The sequence below is a fragment of the Schistocerca cancellata genome, chromosome 12 (assembly GCF_023864275.1).
Source record: "Schistocerca cancellata isolate TAMUIC-IGC-003103 chromosome 12, iqSchCanc2.1, whole genome shotgun sequence".
Taxonomy (NCBI): domain Eukaryota; kingdom Metazoa; phylum Arthropoda; class Insecta; order Orthoptera; family Acrididae; genus Schistocerca; species Schistocerca cancellata.
In genome coordinates this window covers 123,802,863-123,825,671 of record NC_064637.1, presented here as the reverse complement: position 1 = coordinate 123,825,671, position 22,809 = coordinate 123,802,863, and the positions used below count along the sequence as shown (strand labels likewise).

At 45.0% G+C, this 22,809-nt stretch overlaps 1 protein-coding gene across 1 annotated transcript in view; it reads right to left on the bottom strand.

Moving 5' to 3' along the window:
* Positions 1-6,641: 6,641 nt before the first annotated feature.
* Positions 6,642-22,809, bottom strand: part of LOC126109650 (short neuropeptide F) — a 693,796-nt gene continuing 677,628 nt past the window's right edge. Inside the window, exons 4-5 of the mRNA XM_049914699.1 lie at positions 18,741-18,845; positions 6,642-7,020 (exon numbers count right to left, since the gene is read on the bottom strand). Of these exons, the coding sequence (XP_049770656.1) occupies positions 6,982-7,020; positions 18,741-18,845 (144 nt within the window). The 3' untranslated portion in view covers positions 6,642-6,981. The remainder of the gene's footprint in view (positions 7,021-18,740; positions 18,846-22,809) is intronic.

Here is a 22,809-nt window from a genome sequence, read left to right as displayed (position 1 = left end):
GTTTTCGGGGTGCACTCAGCCTCGTGATGCCAATTGAGGAGCTACTCGACCGAAGAGTAGCGGCTCCGGTCAAGAAAACCATCATTACGACCGGGAGAGCGGTGTGCTGACGACATGCCCCTCCTATCCGCATCCTCAACTGAGGATGACACGGCGGTCGGATGGTCCCGATGGCCACTTGGGGCCTGAAGACGGGGTGCTTTTTACCCTAATAGGAATGAGTTACTTCCATGTAGCACTCATAATACTGCACATTGGCTTCTGACTCCTTTAACATGCAAAGGTATCATCCATCAGTCTGTCCCTTTGTGACGATTAGGAAGTAGTTAATTTGTATTATTTAATACCGTCTCTGTTCTTTTAATACAAATATCCGTTCAGTATTGTTTCAGATGCTAGAACTTCATTGTACCCAGAAAATACATTCGGAAATCAAAACAAACATGGGATCCTCTCAGGATGGAAGATACGATTGAGGCGGTAAAGAACGATAAGATGTCTTCTTCTACAATAGCAAGACAACTTTATTTCTGACGTAATACGCTCACAAGAAGAGGTCTACGAAGAAACAGAGATGCAGTAAACGCTAAAAAGGTTCAGATGGTTCAAATGGCTCTGAGCACTATGGGACTTAACTGCTGTGGTCATCAGTCCCCTAGAACTTAGAACTACTTACACCTACCTAACCTAAGGACATCACACACATCAATGCCCGAGGCAGGATTCGAACCTGCGACCGCAGCGGTCGCGTGGTTCCACACTGTAGCGCCTAGAACCGCTCGGCCACTCCGGCCGGCGCTAAAAAGGTAATCGTACGCTTATGGAGTGTGTTCAGTAAATACCAGGACTCAAAATCTTTGTTTGAATTTTTGAAATGGAAAAGCGTTTTTGTGGATTTATAGAGAACGATGTATGGTAATCAGTATTCAAGCTGTCAGATCTGAACGAAATACGTCGGAGATGTCAGACAAGGACAGCACCCAAGTCTTCGGAAGTCTACCCCGATAGCTAGAGGATAAGATTTGAGCAAGTCCAACGTAGATAAGACAACCATGAGACAGTGCAGGGAAAACAGTTTCATCGTGCTGATCATATCTATAATCTCTATGAAGCCGCTAACACTTCAGCCCTAGAATTGCGAAGAGTTTCCGCGTAAAGGAAGACGCAGTAGGTTGCTTCAGCCGAAAGAACGTTGCTGCCACTTTTGGAGTACGAAGGACGTTCAGCAAGTAATGCAGGGCTCTTTTGTTTCTCGGTCAATTTCGGTAGAAAAAAAGTATGGAATTTGATGTGGAACATCGTGGAATATTCCCATATCAGTCAGTATAGTTTCAAGAAGTTCTGGTAGGTAGCGATGCTATATGTAGCCATCAAAATGGCGTCTCTAACGGAGGTGCGACTCATGCAGAGAACTGTCATTGAGGTTTTTTTTTTTTTTTTTTTTTTTTTTTTTTTTTTTTTTTTTTTTGTGGGGAAATCAGAGCTTTGCAGGTATTCATAGGCACTTGCAGAATGTTGGAACGTGCAGACACTCTCACTGGACGTGATCGACGGATCACAATCAAACACGTCAGTACACAACTGGACGTCTCTGTTCATACTGCTGACACTTGTCTACCAGTTGGGGTATTCAAGTCTTTGTGAACGCAGGGATTCCGGCTATCGCGAATCTCCTGCTCAGAGCAACGTCGCAAGCGACTGGCAGAAAACACAGGTTGGTTGGTTGGTTTGGGGAAGGAGACCAGACAGCGAGGTCATCGGTCGCATCGGATGAGGGAAGGACGGTGAAGGAAGTCGGCCGTGCCCTTTTGAAAGGAACCATCCCGGCATTTGCCTGGAGCGATTTAGGGTTCAAAAATGGTTCAAATGGCTCTGAGCACTATGGGACTTAACATCTATGGTCATCAGTCCCCTAGAACTTAGAACTAATTAAACCTAACTAACCTAAGGACAGCACACAACACCCAGCCATCACGAGGCAGAGAAAATCCCTGACCCCGCCGGGAATCGAACCAGGGAACCCGGGCGTGGGAAGCGAGAACGCTACCGCGCGACCACGAGATGCGGGCGCGATTTAGGGAAATCACGGAAAACCTAAATCAGGATGGCCGGACGCGGGATTGAACCGTCGTCCTCCCGAATGCGAGTCCAGTGTCTAACCATTGCGCCACCTCGATCGGTGAGAAAACACAGGAAACTCCCGTATATAAGAAGGGTAAAAGCACGGCCCCGCAATATTACAGACCAACATCCCTAACATCAAAATGAAATTTTCACTCTGCAGCGGAGTGTGCGCTGGTTTTGAAACTTCCTGGCGGATTAAAACTGTGTGCCGGACCGAGACTCGAATTCGGAACCTTTGCCTTTCGCGGGCAAGTGCTTTATCAACTGAGCTATCCAAGCACGACTCACGACCCCTCCTCACAATTTTACTTCTGCCACTACCTCGTCTCCTATCTTGCAAACTTCACAGAAATTCTCCTGCGAACTTTGCAGGACTAGCACTACTGGAAGAAAGGATATTGCGGAGACATGGCTTAGCCACAGCTTGGGGGATGTTTCCAGAATTCCGGACACATCCCATCCAATTACCCACGAAGGAACTGGTTTCCAGCACATGTTGAACAAAACTCCCCTCGATGAGGAAAACTGCAACAATGAGCTACAGAAAATCAAACGAATAGCTGTCGAAAATAGATACAAAACAAGCGTGATAGACCAACTAAACCACAAAACTAAAACAAAAATGAAAAACACGCACACAGGTAACAGCAAAGAGATCAGCATCAACACACAAGCATAGACAGACGGAACATAAACGTACAGAACAAAAACATCCACAACACGTCTGGAAAAGTAACAACCACAGCAACAAAGAAATAGCTGACACTAACCTACAAGAACAAAACAACTCACAGGGTAGGTAACATATTCAAGAAAGAAGGACTGAAAATAACCACGCAACAGATAGCTCCATCAGAAGAAATTGAGGACAACTCACACTAACACAGACGAGCACAACACATCTGCAATCTGTCAACTCATTTTACATTAGACAGAAAAGTGGAAATTTCAGTAATAGATACAATGAACCCACAAGGACACTTAACAGCAGTCCTATATTTGCTGACCACTTCATGGATATCAAAGCACTGACCGGCAGCCATAAAAATTGACTTTAAAATTCTTAAACGCTGCAACAAATGGCTCTGAGCACTATGCGACTTAACTTCTCAGGTCATCAGTCGCCTAGAACTTAGAACTAATGAAACCTAACTAACCTAAGGACATCACACACATCCATGCCCGAGGCAGGATTCGAACCTGCGACCGTAGCGGCCGCTTGGTTCCAGACTATAGCGCCTAGAACCGCACGGCCACTTCGGCCGAAACGCAGCAACAGCCGTCCAAAGAAAATACCGTATACAAAAAGCCATCGTGGAAGTAAAAGATGTAATGAATGAATACCTACTGTATCATGTGTGTCATTCTCAGCTCTAAAATAAAACACACACACACACACACACACACACACACACACGAAAGTCTAATATCACTTCAGAATTCAAAATACTCACCCAGAAGTCATAGGACATGATGGCAGAACAAGTCAATATCAGACAAAAAGTCAAACAGTGTGTTCCGCTCAACCTCCGTGTGGAAAAGTGAGTACAGTCAGTTTACACACATAACCCCCTCCCCAATTTACAAATCCTATTCACCATAAAATGTCTCCAACACATTTTAGAAATATAGTACTTTCAGTTAAGAAACGGTAGTCAAAGCACAAAATCATTCAATCTTCGTTGAGAACAGAACGTTATTCAGGGTGGTCCATTGATCGTGACCCGGTCAAATATCTCACGGAAATAAGCGAAGCGTCAAACAAAAAAACTACAAAGAACGAAACTTGTCTAGCTTGAAGGGGGAGACCAGATAGCGATATGGTTGGCCCGCTAGATGGCGCTGCCATAGGTCAAACGGATATCAACTGCGTTTTCTAAATAGGAACCTCCACTTTTTATTACATATTCGTGTAGTACATAAAGAAATATGAATGTTTTAGTTGAACCACTTTTTTCGCTGTGTGATAGATGGCGCTGTAATAGTCACAAACATATGGCTCACAATTTTAGACGAACAGTTGGTAACAGGTAGGTTTTTTAAATTAAAATAGAGAACGTAGGTACGTTTGAACATTTTATTTCGGTTGCTCCAATGTGACACAGGTACCTTTGTGAACTTCTCATTTCTGTGAACGCATGCTGTTACAGCGTGATTACCTGTAAATACCACATTAATGCAATAAATGCTCAAAATGATGTCCATCAACCTCAATGCATTTGGCAATACGTGTAACGACATTCCTCTCAACAGCGAGTACTTCGCCTTCCGTAATGTTCGCACATGCACTGACAATGCGCTGACGCTTGTTGTCAGACGTTGTCGGTGAATCACGACAGCAAATATCCTTCAACTTTCTCCATAGAAAGAAATCCGGGGACATCAGATCCGGTGAACGTGCGGGCCATGGTATGGTGCTTCGACGACCAATCCACCTGTCATGAAATATGCTATTCAATACCGCTTCAACCGCACGCGAGCTATGTGCCGGACATCCATCATGTTGGAAGTACATCGCCATTCTCTCATGCAGTGAAACATCTTTTAGTAACATCGGTAGAACATTACGTAGGAAATCAGCATATATTGCACTATTTAGATTGCCATCGATAAAATGGGGCCAATTATCCTTCCTCCCATAATGCCGCACCATACATTAACCCGCCAAGGTCGCTGATGTTCCACTTGTCGCAGCCATCGTGGATTTTACGTTGCCTAATAGTGCATATTATGCCGGTTTACGTTACCGCTGTTGGTGAATGACGCTCCGTCGCTAAATAGAACGCGTGCAAAAAATCTGTCATCGTCCCATAATTTCTCTTGTGCCCAGTGGCAGAACTGTACACGGCGTTCGAAATCGTCGCCATACAATTCCTGGTGCATAGAAATGTGGCACGGGTGCAGTCGATGTTGATGTAGCATTCTCAACACCGACGTTTTTGAGATTCCCGATTCTCGCGCAGTTTGTCTGTTACTGATGTGCGGATTAGCCGCGACAGCAGCTAAAACACCTACTTGGGCATCATCATTTGTTGCAGGTCGTGGCTGACGTTTCACATGTGGCTGAACACTTCCTGTTTCCTTAAATAACGTAATTATCCGACGAACGGTCCGGCCTCTTGGATGATGTCGACCAGGATACCGAGCAGCATACATAGCACACGCCTGTTGGGCATTTTGATCACAATAGCCATACATCAACACAATATCGACCTTTTCCGCAATTGGTAAACGGTCCATTTTAACACGGGTAATGTATCACGAAGCAAATACCGTCCGCACCGGCGGAATGTTACGTGATACCACGTACTTATACGTTTGTGACTATTACAGCGCCGTCTATCACAAAGCGAAAAAAGTGGTCCAACTAAAACATTCATATTTCTTTACGTACTGCACGAATGTGTAATACAAAATGAGGGTTCCTATTTAAAAAAAAACGCAGTTGATATCAGTTTAACCTATGGCAGCGCCATCTAGCGTGCCAACCATAGTGCTATCTGGTTTCCCCCTTCAAGCCAGACGAGTTTCGTTCCTTGTAGTTTTTTCGTTTGATGCTTATTTCGTGAGATATTTGGCCCAGTCACTATCAATGGACCACTCTGTATACAGGTACTATTACTGTAATACAACTTGAGGAAAAAGGAAAAAGCAATAATTCGATTTTAGGTCTAAAATTTGGCAAATTGCCTAACATAACATTGAAAAAAAACTGATTAATTGCAGATGACATACTGGAGCGTAGTAATTATAAGTGTGCTGCTAACATCAGATATCCATATGAAGATCAGTGTGTAATACTAAGGTATATAGGTTTCATGTTAATTTTTTTCTGTTAGACACTTTTATTAATTTAAATACCATAACCTTAAAAACTGTTTTGTGTTACCATGCAAAATTCTTTACTTGTTATTTGACACAGTATAAATGAACCCACTTAAGGTGGAGAAACTTCTCCAGTACATGTTCGGGTGTTAAAAGAAGAAAAATTGTGTTTTCTCAAAGCAGAACGACGTTTCTATATTATTTAAACTAGTGTCCTATTGTCTTCTTGTTTGAACTTTCTGTAGTTTCTTTTATATATATATATACTTCAGCTTTTTCCTGCTCAACTCGTTCCTTCTTGAAAGATTACAACTGTGTGTATGAACAGAGAAGCAGAACCTGCAACTTTACGATTCTCGTGTGCTTTAAGTAGACTTAATTTTTGTAAAACTGCTTTTTGTATCCTTTCTTGTCACGGTTGTGTTGACTGGTTCATGTGTGTCGTTCTGAGACAAGTTAGGAGTGAGGAAATTACGAAGGGAAGGATTCCTGTGATGCAGCTAAAATGAAAGTCTTGAACAATTCATGGTACACAGCTTCTACATGTATTTTGCAATTCATTGCATTTCGTACATTGTTATTAAGCTACTTACTAGCAAAGCTGTTTTAAGCAGCAATCAAGAGGATCAAAAAAGCAAGTGGAATGCAGTGTGCGACGTGACACATAGAGAAGAAATCTGGTCAGACACGAATTACAGAGAGTGATGACTTTTTTCTGGGATGTTTATTTAACAGACTTTTTTTACACTGCTACAGCAAATACAATAACAGCTTCGTATTCAGAAGTAGCATTAATAATACGTTTTGTATTTTACATTGATACTCTAAGGGAAACGGGTCCACCGTGGTTGGATCGGAGCGTATTTCACAGACGCTGTTGTTGAGCGTCTTGAAAGAGAAGTTCTCGTTTTAAAATACTATCCGTACAGTGGTTTCTGGTGGGACGAAAACAAACGGAGAGATTTCTACAGCAGTTACGTTGGATGTGGGTTAGAGAGTAGCTATGGTCGTTAGCGGCGGCATTCAGGGCCTTCAGTTCTCCACTGGACTCTCTGGAGCGCCCAGCTGGTTCTGAAACAGACGAAACAGGTTATTCAGTAGGGGCAGCCCATAGAAAAACAAAAGAAACAGACGATTCATACGTTTTTAGAAACAAAGTGGGATAGAAAGCATGAGGTTTACATTGAGATTACTAGTGATGTGTAAGACTCAAATTGACAAAAGTGGTATAGGTAATCCATTTTGGCCCATTCTACATCTACGGTGTGTAGTCTGCATCTAAATCTGTATTTGCATCCACAACCTGACATGTATTTCTGTATTTATATCTACAATTTGAAATCTACATCTGCAGTCTGTAACTCATAATATGAAACCTACATACACAATATAAAACCTATATCTACACTCCTGGAAATTGAAATAAGAACACCGTGAATTCATCGTCCCAGGAAGGGGAAACTTTATTGACACATTCCTGGGGTCAGATACATCACATGATCACACTGACAGAACCACAGGCACATAGACACAGGCAACAGAGCATGCACAATGTCGGCACTAGTACAGTGTATATCCACCTTTCGCAGCAATGCAGGCTGCTATTCTCCCATGGAGACGATCTTAGAGATGCTGGATGTAGTCCTGTGGAACGGCTTGCCATGCCATTTCCACCTGGCGCCTCAGTTGGACCAGCGTTCGTGCTGGACGTGCAGACCGCGTGAGACGACGCTTCATCCAGTCCCAAACATGCTCAATGGGGGACAGATCCGGAGATCTTGCTGGCCAGGGTAGTTGACTTACACCTTCTAGAGCACGTTGGGTGGCACGGGATACATGCGGACGTGCATTGTCCTGTTGGAACAGCAAGTTCCCTTGCCGGTCTAGGAATGGTAGAACGATGGGTTCGATGACGGTTTGGATGTACCGTGCACTATTCAGTGTCCCCTCGACGATCACCAGTGGTGTACGGCCAGTGTAGGAGATCGCTCCCCACACCATGATGCCGGGTGTTGGCCGTGTGTGCCTCGGTCGTATGCAGTCCTGATTGTGGCGCTCACTTGCACGGCGCCAAACACGCATACGACCATCATTGGCACCAAGGCAGAAGCGACTCTCATCGCTGAAGACGACACGTCTCCATTCGTCCCGCCATTCACGCCTGCTGCGACACCACTGGAGGCGGGCTGCACGATGTTGGGGCGTGAGCGGAAGACGGCCTAACGGTGTGCGGGACCGTAGCCCAGCTTCATGGAGACGGTTGCGAATGGTCCTCGCCGATACCCCAGGAGCAACAGTGTCCCTAATTTGCTGGGAAGTGGCAGTGCGGTCCCCTACGGCACTGCGTAGGATCCTACGGTCTTGGCGTGCATCCGTGCGTCGCTGCGGTCCGGTCCCAGGTCGACGGGCACGTGCACCTTCCGCCGACCACTGGCGACAACATCGATGTACTGTGGAGACCTCACGCCCCACGTGTTGAGCAATTCGGCGGTACGTCCACCCGGCCTCCCGCATGCCCACTATACGCCCTCGCTCAAAGTCCGTCAACTGCACATACGGTTCACGTCCACGCTGTCGCGGCATGCTACCAGTGTTAAAGACTGCGATGGAGCTCCGTATGCCACGGCAAACTGGCTGACACTGACGGCGGCGGTGCACAAATGCTGCGCAGCTAGCGCCTTTCGACGGCCAACACCGCGGTTCCTGGTGTGTCCGCTGTGCCGTGCGTGTGATCATTGCTTGTACAGCCCTCTCGCAGTGTCCGGAGCAAGTATGGTGGGTGTGACACACCGAGGTCAATGTGTTCTTTTTTCCATTTCCAGGAGTGTATACCTACTACGTTATACTCATTTCTATATCTGTATCAACAATCTGAAATCTACAACATGAATTTCACATACACAATGTGAAATCTACACCTATATCTAAAATCTATTTAATAGCGTGTTACCGGCGAATTTCGTGCAGTGTGTCAAAACTGTATGAGCTGGCGCCTGCCGATAGGCCACCCCTTCGGCAGCAAACGTGACTTTGTACACTGACAGACCATAAGCGGAACGTCTCAGAATGCTGTTTGTTATTCAGTGATCGGGACTCATTGCCACAACCGCCAGCAGCTAGCTGCTGCATAGAAAGGCCTCGTCTCCTAATACTGCGATGCTCTGTTGTCTCGGTGGATGACGGTTTCGGGCATTGGTTTCCATCTGCAGTAGATTATCCTGAAATCATCTAAAATCTCCAGTTCGGTTTGCAGGAGAAAAAACTGTGGATGGAACCCCATGGCCGAAACTGTCATCCGCTGAGGCAACAGAGCAACTCATTCACAGGGACAAGGGCTGTCTACACAGCAACTAGCTCCATTTTCTCCACTGGCAGTCATGGCAATCAGTCGCGATCACTGAATAACGAACAACGTTGCGAGATGTTCCACCTGCAGACCATCAGCAAACAATGTTACGTTTGCTGCCGAAGGGACGGCAAAGTGACGGCTGTCAGAAACACAGCTGGAGGATGTTTCCAGACACGGCTTCCCATTCTCAGTGTGTTCCTCAAGACGCCTTCTACAGCCCCACAAAGTTTGTCGATATCTTATAAAATGAAACGACACAATTTCAGAGATCTCATACAGATATGATTTTATGTACATAGACTGAAGCGCCTAATGCAAAATTGTACCAACTCAGGGAATCCAACCAGGGTCTGCCACTTAATATGCATGGCCACTAAGCTAAGAGGAATTTGCAGCAGGCTTGGGCACCAATTGGAATTTGGAGCGAGGGAAGAAGCGTGCCAGGGTAATCCGTCCAGTTGTGTGAACCACTGTGCGAAGGTGGTTTAATGGCTAAAGCGTCTGCCTAGTAAGCGGAGTACCCGGGTTCGATTCCTGGCCTTGTTACAAATTCTCATCCGCCGCTACATTATATATTTGTCGGGATCATTTTGTAACACCCTGTATATCTGTATCTACACTCTGAAATCTACAATTTTAAAATCTACATTTTGAGTCTTAAACTGGAATGTAAAATCTACATCTGCAATATAAAATCAACAACTACTATATAAAATCTACAACTACTGTATAAAATCTACATCTACTATATAAAATCTACATTTACAATATGAACTCTACGCATGCAATAGGAAATCTACATCTACATCCACCCCTCTACTCCTAATGTCACAGTATGGTGTGAAGCAGACAGTATGCAGTGCACCTGCATTATTTTTCTCTTACAGTTCTGTGGTGTAAGGGGACACCATGTTATATTACGTTTCCACATAAGCCACTCTCTGATGCTTTGCCAATGGCGTTATTACAAGAAATTTACTTTTCTCCTACTGGCTACAACAGTAACAATAAAGAATATAAAAAATACATGTAGCTACCAAGAACGAGCCGACAAAACCAGTGGGAGTGTAATGGGTGAATTACTTTTGACAATAGATATAAATGACCTAGTCGATGTCGGAAGCTCCTTAAAGCTGTTCTCGGGAGCTGCTGTTGTACGTAGAGAAGTTAAGAGGGTAGAAAACTGTAGTGAAATGCAGCGAAACCTGTAGCGTATCGACGGTTGGTGCAGGGATTAACAACTAACCCTGAAGTAATGTGACGAAGTGCAAATCAGTCGGCGGAAAGATACTATATTGTACGATTACAGAGATGCAGGTAACAGTCAAATCGATTAAATATATGAGAGCAAAACACCAAGATAAAAAGAATCGTAGGAAAGGCAGGCGTGAGATTACGAATCATTCGGAGAATCATCTGAAAGTGCAGTCCGCCTGCGATGGTCGTATCTTACGAGAAACTCGTTCGATCAATAAATGAATATTGCTCTTCTGTATTCGACCCGCACATATAGGACCTATAGAAGAAATAGAGAAGAGCCAAAGAAGAGCGACACGTTTTGTTACAGGTTGATTTAGTAAGCAAGAAAGCGTGACGCAGGGGCTCAGCCAATCGCAGTGGCAGACGCTGCAAGAGCCGCGTTGTGAATCCTGCTAGGATTTACAGTTAAAATTACAAGAGCGTAATGTTCCTGAAAGCAATATATTCCTTCCTGCTACGTATACCTCGCGAAAAGACCATGGAGGTGAAATTAGAGAGATTCGAGCCTATACGGAGACTTACCAACGATCATTCTTCCACGAACCATTCGCAACTGGAACACGTAAAGGATGAAGTGATAATGGTACATAAAGTACCCTACACCATACTCTATTAGCTGGCTTGCGCAGCATACAACAAGATGCAGATAACGGCCATAATGCGCTGAAATTTGTTCTGTAATCCTATTATTTGTTTCTTTCCCTCTCCTACCAAACATATGTCAATTGCTCGGCGAGTAACCGTATATTCTGGCACATTTGCGCATAAAAATTCAATGTTTTCTCGTTGCTGGTGCTTAAATTTGAGTTTTTTTTGTCGTTTATTATTCCTATTGTTCTCAGATCTACTATTATTCCGCGCATGTTGTATTTTACACTGAAGAGCGAAAGAAACTGCCTAATATCGTGCTGGACCCCCGCGAGCACGCAGAAGTGCCGCAACACGACGTGACATGGACTCGACTAATGTCTGAGTAGTACTGGAGGGAATTGACACCATGTTCAATAATGATCATATATGGGGAGTTGGGTGGCCAGCGGAAGTGTTTAAACACTGAAGAGTGTTAATGGAGCCACTCTGTAGCAATTCTGGAGGTATGGAGTGAGGAATGAAATAAATAGGAAGTGCAGGGAAGCTAAGACGAAATGGCTGCAGGAAAAATGTGAAGACATCGAAAAAGATACGATTGTCGGAAGGACAGACTCAGCATACAGGAAAGTCAAAACAACCTTTGGTGACATTAAAAGCAACGGTGGTAACATTAAGTGTGCAACGGGAATTCCACTGTTAAATACAGAGGAGAGAGCAGATAGGTGGAAAGAATACATTGAAAGCCTCTATGAGGGTGAAGATTTGTCTAATGTGATAGAAGAAGAAACAGGAGTCGATTTAGAAGAGATAGGGGATCCAGTATTAGAATCGGAATTTAAAAGAGCTTTGGAGGACTTACGGTCAAATAAGGCAGAAGGGATAGATAACATTCCATCAGAATTTCTAAAATCATTGGGGGAAATGGCAACAAAACGACTATTCACGTTGGTGTGTAGAATATATGAGTCTGGCGATATACCATCTGACTTTCGGAAAAGCATCATCCACACAGTTCCGAAGACGGCAAGAGCTGACAAGTGCGAGAATTATCGCACAATCAGCTTAACAGCTTATGCATCGAAGCTGCTTACAAGAATAATATACAGAAGAATGGAAAAGAAAATTGAGAATGCGTTAGGTGACGATCAGTTTGGCTTTAGGAAAAGTAAAGGGACGAGAGAGGAAATTCTGACGTTACGGCTAATAATGGAAGCAAGACTAAAGAAAAATCAAGACACTTTCATAGGATTTGTCGACCTGGAAAAAGCGTTCGACAATATAAAATGGTGCAAGCTGTTCGAGATTCTGAAAAAAGTAGGGGTAAGCTATAGGGAGAGACGGGTCATATACAATATGTACAACAACCAAGAGGGAATAATAAGAGTGGACGATCAAGAACAAAGTGCTCGTATTAAGAAGGGTGTAAGACAAGACTGTAGCCTTTCGCCCCTACCCTTCAATCTGTACATCGAGGAAGCAATGATGGAAATAAAAGAAAGGCTCAGGAGTGGAATTAAAATACAAGGTGAAAGGATATCAATGATACGATTCGCTGATGACATTGCTATCCTGAGTGAAAGTGAAGAAGAATTAAATGATCTGCTGAACGGAATGAACAGTCTAATGAGTACACAGTATGGTTTGAGAGTAAATCGGAGAAAGACGAAGGTAATGAGAAGTAGTAGAAATGAGAACAGCGAGAAACTTAACATCAGGATTGATGGTCACGATGTCAATGAAGTTAATGAATTCTGCTACCTAGGCAGTAAAATAACCAATGACGAACGGACCAAGGAGGACATCAAAAGCAGACTCGCTATGGCAAAAAAGGCATTTCTGGCCAAGAGAAGTCTACTAATATCAAATACCGGTCTTAATTTGAGGAAGAAATTTCTGAGGATGTACGTCTGGAGTACAGCATTGTATGGTAGTGAAACATGGACTGTGGGAAAACCGGAACAGAAGAGAATCGAAGCATTTGAGATGTGGTGGTATAGACGAATGTTGAAAATTAAGTGGACTGATAAGGTAAGGAATGAGGAGGTTCTACGCAGAATCGGAGAGGAAAGGAATATGTGGAAAACACTGATAAGGACAGGATGATAGGACATCTGCTAAGACATGAGGGAATGACTTCCATGGTACTAGAGGGAGCAGTAGAGGGCAAAAACTGTAGAGGAAGACAGAGATTGGATTACGTCAAGCAAATAATTGAGGACGTAGGTTGCAAGTGCTACTCTGAGATGAAGAGGTTAGCACAGGAAAGGAATTCGTGGCGGGCCGCATCAAACTAGTCAGTAGACTGATGACAAAAAAAAAAAAAAAATGGAGTGTCACATTGTTCTGCTGGAATTTCCCAAGTCCGTCGGAAAGCACAATGGACATGAATGGATGCAGGTGATCGGACAGGATGCCTACCCACGTGTCGCCTGCCGGAGTCGTTTCTAGACGTATCAGGTCTCCCATATCACTCCAACTGCACACGCCGCACACCATTACAGAGCCTCCACCAGCTTGAACAGTCACCTGCTGACATGCAGGGCTCATGGATTCATGAGGTTATCTCCATACCCGTACACGTCCATCCCCTCGATACAATTTGAAACGAGACTCGTCCGACCAGGCAACATGCTCCATTCATCAACAGTCGAATGTCGGTGTTAAAAGGTCCAGGCGAGGCGTAAAGCTTTGTGTCGTGCAGTCATCAAGGGTACATTAGTGGGTCTTCGACTCCGAAAGACCATATCGATGATGTTTCTTTGAATGGCTCGCCCGCTGATACTTGTTGATGGCCCAGCATTGAAATCTGCAGCGATTTTCGGGAGGGTTGCATTTCTGTCACCTTGTAAGTAGGCTGTTTATGTTTTCTTTATGTGAGAAGGCTGTTTATGTTTCCTTATTGGCAACGTTACGTAGCGCTCTGTATGAAAATCACTGGCTGTGCTGTGTGCAGTATGTGGCTAGTTTGCATTGTTGCCTGTCATTGTAGTGTTGGGCAGCGGCAGCTGGTTGTGAACAGCGCGTAGCGTTACACAGTTGGAGGTGAGCCGCCAGCAGTGGTGGATGTAGGGAAAGAGATGGCGGAAGTTTTGAAATTGAACTGCTAAATATATATTATGATTATTAAGGTAAATACAGAAGGCTGTTCATGTTTTCTTATTGGCAACGTTTCGTAGCGCTCTGTATGAAAATCACTGGCTGTGCTGTGTGCAGTATGTGGCTAGTTTGCATTGTTGTCTGCCATTGTAGTGTTGGGCAGCGGCAGCTGGTTGTGAACAGCGCGTAGCGTTACACAGTTGGAGGTGAGCCGCCAGCAGTGGTGGATGTGGGGAGAGAGATGGCGGAAGTTTTGAAATTGAACTGCTATATATATTATGATTATTAAGGTAAATACAGTGTTTGTTCTCTATTAAAATCTTTCATTTGCTAACTATCCCTATCAGTAGTTAGTGACTTCCGTAGTTTGAATCTTTTATTTAGCTGGCAATAGTGGCGCTCGCTGTATTGCAGTAGTTCGAGTAATGAAGATTTTTGTGAGGTAAGTTATTTGTGAAAGGTATAGTTTAAAGTTACTCAGGGCCATTCTTTTGCAGGGATCTTTGATAGTCAGATTGCGTTGCGCTAAAAATATTGTGTGTCAGGTAAAGCACAGTCGTGTATAAATTGTTTTAAGGGGACGTTTCAACCTTGAATGATTCTCTTGACTCGACGTTGGTTCCACTCCTACAGGATCTTTTTCTGAGCGCAGCGATATCGGAGATTTGATGTTTTACCGGATTCCTGATATTCACTGTACATTTGTGAAATGGTCGTAAGGAAAAATTTCCACTTCATCGCCAGCGCCGTTTTCGGCCTGTTTACATATCTTTGTATCTGAATACGCATGCCTGTACCAGTTTCTTTGGCGCTTCAGTGTAGGGGTAGTGGATTTGCCAAAGTATAGCTTGTCTCCGAATTTCGTCACGTTGGTACACTGTGAGACGGACTGACCCGAGGTTCAGACGCTCTTGTGGATCTCTTGCTGGTATGGCGAGAAAAATATATAAAATTAGTTGTACCGCCGTTAATAATGTTCACGAAGTGTCATCTATGGTCAGTTTATTCAGGGGAGTGTCAGAAGACAATTTTACTGTCATAATTTTGGTGGCGTAGAGCAAGGCAAAATTGTGGATGTGATTATTGAGACTGAGTGTGGGCCATCGGCTCTGCACTCTATTGTGTGAATAATTGAGGGTGAAATTTGTCTATTTGAGAGAATTCGTGAAGCTGTTGCATTTTAACTATACTTTTTTGTGGGATAAAGCTGAATCTTGTGCAAGTTTCTTTGTAATGGGGCCGCGAGCATATGTTCGCGCCAATTGACGAGTAGAAATTACAGTCTTTGCGGTTGTTTAATAAAGTTAAATGTTTGCTAAAGTAAATGAAAGTGGGGACAGAGTATTTTTAATCAGTTATTTTATGAAGTTTTGGGCTTTTTGTTTGTGACTACAGTGGTCGCCTCGTGTGCGTGTGAAATATGTATTAACTCAACGAAAGGAATCGGAATCTGTTAAATTGTTTTAATGTTTTCTAAAAGTGATTCTGAGAATTTTGAGACACCTGTTGTGAGAATTTTTGTTCCTTTCTATGTGAGATCTGTCCATGTGTGCAGGAACAGTTCATGTGGCACCTAAATCGTGATTAATTCAGATGTTGGTCGACCTCTTGCTGTTTGTTGTAACGATTTTCATGGTCCTCAGCTTTGTGTTACGTAATAATTTGGTAATTCTTGGTGAGATGTCTTTGTGAGCGCTAATGGACTCCATGTGTTCCAGCCACTGAGTGTTACTTCCCCAAAGCTGTCAACTAATTTGTTTCAGTCCCTTGGTATGAAGTAATGGCTAGTAGTTCAGTAAAGTATTTCATATTTCAAAGCGCGTTAGATTTTATTTGTTGAGTCAATCCAGACCATCTTTCTTTGCGAGAACAATATCAGATACGGTGATCCATCCTGATAGTATAAAGCATACTCAGGAATCTCTGTTTCGTTCTGTTTTCCGACGGCGTAAACTGGCACAGTTAGTGCGAATACCAACAACTTGCACCAGCCCCCCCCTCCCCCCTCCACCTATAGTTTTTGTGTGTTCGTGTCAATATTACATTGCGTGCTGCTACGCTGAACAGTTCTGAAGTTAATCCATGCCCATATCCCGTAGTGTGATCGCAGTTTTCTTGTGTACGTAGGATTCAAATAAAGAAAAAATCTTAACTGTTTTCGTTATTTGAAATGTGACGCCAACACCAAGAGTCAATACTATTCTAGCTGTTTTTACCGTCCAGCAATCTATGTTACACAACCGCATAGTGAAACCTGTTTTTAGAATAATAAAAGCAAATAATTGCAAGGAATCACCTGTTAATATGGACGTAACGAAATTACCACTAGCTATCCTCATTCAATGCAAGTTCTGTTCACCCTCACTTAAAAGAGTAATTTGAAGGATAACGTAAGAGACTGTAGGAGGAATAGTGTATTAAGGGAACAAAAGTCAGTTGTAGCTTACTTACGGTCATGGAAGACCACCGCCCTCTTTACTGAACGAGTTCGTTCGAGGTTTAGTTAGCGTTATCCGTTCCTTTTTTAAACTGATTAGAGTTTGAGCTTCCATGTAGAACCAGTAAACACGTAATTAGAGTCGACTCGTCTTTATGAAATAAAATCGCTGTACCAAGAACCCCAACGTACAGTAAGAGTTGGAGATTTGCGTAGTAAATACCAGAGAGTAGTGGAAGGTGTAAGTACAAGTTGCAGAGACGTGAATACAGAGAAAATTACCTCAGAACAGGAAAGTAGCTGCATATCATATACCATAGTTTCATTAAACAAAAAACCGTACCCAGTTCTTGGAAAAAACCACAGGTCACACCCGTCTACAAGAAGGTAGTAGAAGTAATCAACAAAACTCCCGTCCAGTATCCTTGACATCGACTTGATGTAGAATCTTAGAACATATTCTGAGCTCAAACATAATGAGGTGTCTTGGACAGCATGACTCCCCATTGCCAGCCACCACGGATCCCGAAAACTTCGATCATCTAAAAGCTATCTCGCATTTTATTCACATGACATACTGAAAGATTTGGATCAAGGCAGTCAGATAGAAGCAGTATTTCTTGATTTGCAAAAAACATTTGACTCAGTACCACACCTACGCCTATTGCCTAAAATACGATCATGTGGGGTACGAAGCGAAATTTGTGGCTGGATTGAAGACTTTTCCATAGGGAGGTCGCAGCATGTTGTCTTGGATGTAGAGTCATCACTAGATGTAGATGTAACTTCGGATGTGTCCCAGAGAAGTGTGTTGGAACCCTTGCTGTTCGTGCTGTATATTAACGACCTTGTAGACAATATTAACAGTAACATCATGCTCTTTCCAGATGATTCATATATCTATAATGAAGTACTGTCTGAAAGAAGCTGCATAAATGTCAGATCTTGAAAAGATTTCAAAGTGGTGCAAGGATTGGTAAGTTGTTCGAAATGTTCAGAAATGCAAAACTGTGCACTTCACAAGAAGGAAATACTTATTATCCTGTTACTATAATATCAATGAGTCACTGGAAATTCATACAAGTATATGGGTGTAGCAGTTTGTAGGGATATGAAATGGAATGAACACATACGCTCAGTCATGGGTAAAGCAGGTGGAAGATTTCGATTTATTGATAGAATAGTGGGGGATCAGTCTACAAAGGAGATTCCTTACAAAACACCCATCCTAGAATATTACTCGTGTGTGTGACCCATAGAGGATGTTGAACGATTACAGAGAAGGTCAGCTCGAATGGTCACACATTTGTTTAATCCGTCGGAGAGTGTCACGAAGATACTGAAGGAATTGAACTGGAAGACTCTATGTCGAGGAAGTATATTAACGAAGTTTCAAGGACCGGCTTTAAGTGATGAGTCCAGGAATTGACTACAATCCTCTGTGTATTGCTCACATAGGGGTCGTACGTACTGTATGCAAGAAGCATTCAAGCATTCTTCCCGCGCTCCGTACGTGAATGGAACGGGAAGAAACCTTAATAACTTGTAAAGTGGGACATACCCTCTGTCATGCACCTCACGGTGGTTTGCAGGGTATAGATGTAGATGTAGACACCTCTGTCGGTAACCTTGCATTACTTGATTAATTATTACTGGTACAGTAAAATTATTTGTGACTTCTTCATATTTAGTTTAAGTCCCAGGCCTTAACCCATCGACCGCTGATGACAGATCCTCATTCATCTCGGTTAAGGCAGTATTGATACCGTGAGGCCCGTTTTTTAAGTCGGTCGTCGCCATAGGTATATTCCTGGGAAGACAGAACCGACGGGATATTATATTGAAGGAGAACAATAGTGAGCGCAAAACTGACCCCTGGGGCACTTCTTACATATTACTCTTCTGAAAAACTTTTCACTCGTACAGACAAGACGTTGATGTCTATTTCTCAAGTAAGTGTGAAATTTCGGTGTGATTTGCGTGACGGGTAGCTGTGTGGTGTGCTGTAAGCACAGAGAGGGAGAGTTTGCGTGTGTCTGGTGTGTAGCAGGTACTTACGGAGAGCAGAGGATCAGAGCGACGTCCGAAGCGTAGGCGGAGGGATGGAGAGCGCGCAGCCACGGCCAGCGAGTCCTGTCCAGACCCTGCGGCGGCGGAGGGTGCCTGCAACACCACGAGGGCACACGCTGGAATTATATAGACCTAGGGATAGGCGATGTCTCAACACAACAGCACACTGTAGTGTCATAAAATTGCTGTCACTAACATTCATATGCCTACTGCTGGCGCAGTCGCATGTAATGTCCAGTACAACTGGTTTGAATCATACTTAAATATGGTGCAAAAGGTGCTGAATAATTGAAACAATGTCAGAAGGGTAGAAAATTTTATTGACTAGGAGAAATCACAAAGGTAGTCTCTCAGGGTTCAATTTTTGGTCCACTCCTATTCCTTATATACACTCCTGGAAATTGAAATAAGAACACCGTGAATTCATTGTCCCAGGAAGGGGAAACTTTATTGACACATTCCTGGGGTCAGATACATCACATGATCACACTGACAGAACCACAGGCACATAGACACAGGCAACAGAGCATGCACAATGTCGGCACTAGTACAGTGTATATCCACCTTTCGCAGCAATGCAGGCTGCTATTCTCCCATGGAGACGATCGTAGAGATGCTGGATGTAGTCCTGTGGAACGGCTTGCCATGCCATTTCCACCTGGCGCCTCAGTTGGACCAGCGTTCGTACTGGACGTGCAGACCGCGTGAGACGACGCTTCATCCAGTCCCAAACATGCTCAATGGGGGACAGATCCGGAGATCTTGCTGGCCAGGGTAGTTGACTTACACCTTCTAGAGCACGTTGGGTGGCACGGGATACATGCGGACGTGCATTGTCCTGTTGGAACAGCAAGTTCCCTTGCCGGTCTAGGAATGGTAGAACGATGGGTTCGATGACGGTTTGGATGTACCGTGCACTATTCAGTGTCCCCTCGACGATCAGCAGTGGTGTACGGCCAGTGTAAGAGATCGCTCCCCACACCATGATGCCGGGTGTTGGCCCTGTGTGCCTCGGTCGTATGCAGTCCTGATTGTGGCGCTCACCTGCACGGCGCCAAACACGCATACGACCATCATTGGCACCAAGGCAGAAGCGACTCTCATCGCTGAAGACGACACGTCTCCATTCGTCCCTCCATTCACGCCTGTCGCGACACCACTGGAGGCGGGCTGCACGATGTTGGGGCGTGAGCGGAAGACGGCCTAACGGTGTGCGGGGCCGTAGCCCAGCTTCATGGAGACGGTTGCGAATGGTCCTCGCCGATACCCCAGGAGCAACAGTGTCCCTAATTTGCTGGGAAGTGGCGGTGCGGTCCCCTACGGCACTGCGTAGGATCCTACGGTCTTGGCGTGCATCCGTGCGTCGCTGCGGTCCGGTCCCAGGTCGACGGGCACGTGCACCTTCCGCCGACCACTGGCGACAACATCGATGTACTGTGGAGACCTCACGCCCCACGTGTTGAGCAATTCGGCGGTACGTCCACCCGGCCTCCCGCATGCCCACTATACGCCCTCGCTCAAAGTCCATCAACTGCACATACGGTTCACGTCCACGCTGTCGCGGCATGCTACCAGTGTTAAAGACTGCGATGGAGCTCCGTATGCCACGGCAAACTGGCTGACACTGACGGCGGCGGTGCACAAATGCTGCACAGCTAGCGCCATTCGACGGCCAACACCGCGGTTCCTAGTGTGTCCGCTGTGCCGTGCGTGTGATCATTGCTTGTACAGCCCTCTCGCAGTGTCCGGAGCAAGTATGGTGGGTCTGACACACCGGTGTCAATGTGTTCTTTTTTCCATTTCCAGGAGTGTATGTGAATAAATTCCACTTAACATTCATCCAGTAAAACTAGTACATAGTGCACACGGTTCTAGGATTATAATAAACTCCATCAGAGAGGAAGTAGCAGAAGAAATAATAAATGATATTTTCCAACGAATTATTAAATGGTTCTCAAAAAATGATCTCACCAAAAAACCCAATGTATTCAGTTATGCACAACAAACAGTCATACCAGCAATTGATGTAGCACACGAGCACGAGTCAGTAAACAGAGTAAAATACTTCACATTTTTGTGTGTACATGTTGATAAATATTTGAACTGGAAGAAGCATATTACTGAGCTTCTCAAACATTTAGTTCAGATACTTGTGCTCTTCGTGCAATTGCTAGTCTTGGAAACAAACGAATGAACCTCCTGTCATATTTTGCATACACTCCTGGAAATGGAAAAAAGAACACATTGACACCGGTGTGTCAGACCCACCATACTTGCTCCGGACACTGCGAGAGGGCTGTACAAGCAATGATCACACGCACGGCACAGCGGACACACCAGGAACCGCGGTGTTGGCCGTCGAATGGCGCTAGCTGCGCAGCATTTGTGCACCGCCGCCGTCAGTGTCAGCCAGTTTGCCGTGGCATACGGAGCTCCATCGCAGTCTTTAACACTGGTAGCATGCCGCGACAGCGTGGACGTGAACCGTATGTGCAGTTGACGGACTTTGAGCGAGGGCGTATAGTGGGCATGCGGGAGGCCGGGTGGACGTACCGCCGAATTGCTCAACACGTGGGGCGTGAGGTCTCCACAGTACATCGATGTTGTCGCCAGTGGTCGGCGGAAGGTGCACGTGCCCGTCGACCTGGGACCGGACCGCAGCGACGCACGGATGCACGCCAAGACCGTAGGATCCTACGCAGTGCCGTAGGGGACCGCACCGCCACTTCCCAGCAAATTAGGGACACTGTTGCTCCTGGGGTATCGGCGAGGACCATTCGCAACCGTCTCCATGAAGCTGGGCTACGGTCCCGCACACCGTTAGGCCGTCTTCCGCTCACGCCCCAACATCGTGCAGCCCGCCTCCAGTGGTGTCGCGACAGGCGTGAATGGAGGGACGAATGGAGACGTGTCGTCTTCAGCGATGAGAGTCGCTTCTGCCTTGGTGCCAATGATGGTCGTATGCGTGTTTGGCGCCGTGCTGGTGAGCGCCACAATCAGGACTGCATACGACCGAGGCACACAGGGCCAACACCCGGCATCATGGTGTGGGGAGCGATCTCCTACACTGGCCGTACACCACTGGTGATCGTCGAGGGGACACTGAATAGTGCACGGTACATCCAAACCGTCATCGAACCCATCGTTCTACCATTCCTAGACCGGCAAGGGAACTTGTTGTTCCAACAGGACAATGCACGTCCGCATGTATCCCGTGCCACCCAACGTGCTCTAGAAGGTGTAAGTCAACTACCCTGGCCAGCAAGATCTCCGGATCTGTCCCCCATTGAGCATGTTTGGGACTGGATGAAGCGTCGTCTCACGCGGTCTGCACGTCCAGCACGAACGCTGGTGCAACTGAGGCGCCAGGTGGAAATGGCATGGCAAGCCGTTCCACAGGACTACATCCATGGGAGAATAGCAGCCTGCATTGCTGCGAAAGGTGGATATACACTGTACTAGTGCCGACATTGTGCACGCTCTGTTGCCTGTGTCTATGTGCCTGTGGTTCTGTCAGTGTGATCATGTGATGTATCTGACCCCAGGAATGTGTCAATAAAGTTTCCCCTTCCTGGGACAATGAATTCACGGTGTTCTTATTTCAATTTCCAGGAGTGTATTTACACTCCAAAATGTATACGGTATAATTTTATGGGGTAGCTCACCACTTATAAAGAAAGTACTGATTGCACAAAAGCGGGCAGTAGGAATAATATGTGGTGTTCACCTCCACATGTCATGTAAGTACGTCTGCAAGGAGCTAGGCATATTAACTGCTCCATCATGATACACATATTCGCTAATGACATTCGGCACAGTTTGAGAAGAAGAGTAGTGTCCATAATTGAAACACTAGAGGGGGAAGTCACCTTTATTACGATTATTAAAGCTGTCATCCTTGCTCCATCCGTCATGGGTTATTTTGCTGCCTAGGTAGCAGAAATACTTAAATTCGTCTACTTCGTAATCCCAGATTGTGAAGGTAAGTTTCTCGCTGTTCTAACTTCTGTTACTTCTCGTTTCTGTCGTCTTTCTTCGGTTTGCTCTTAATACATAT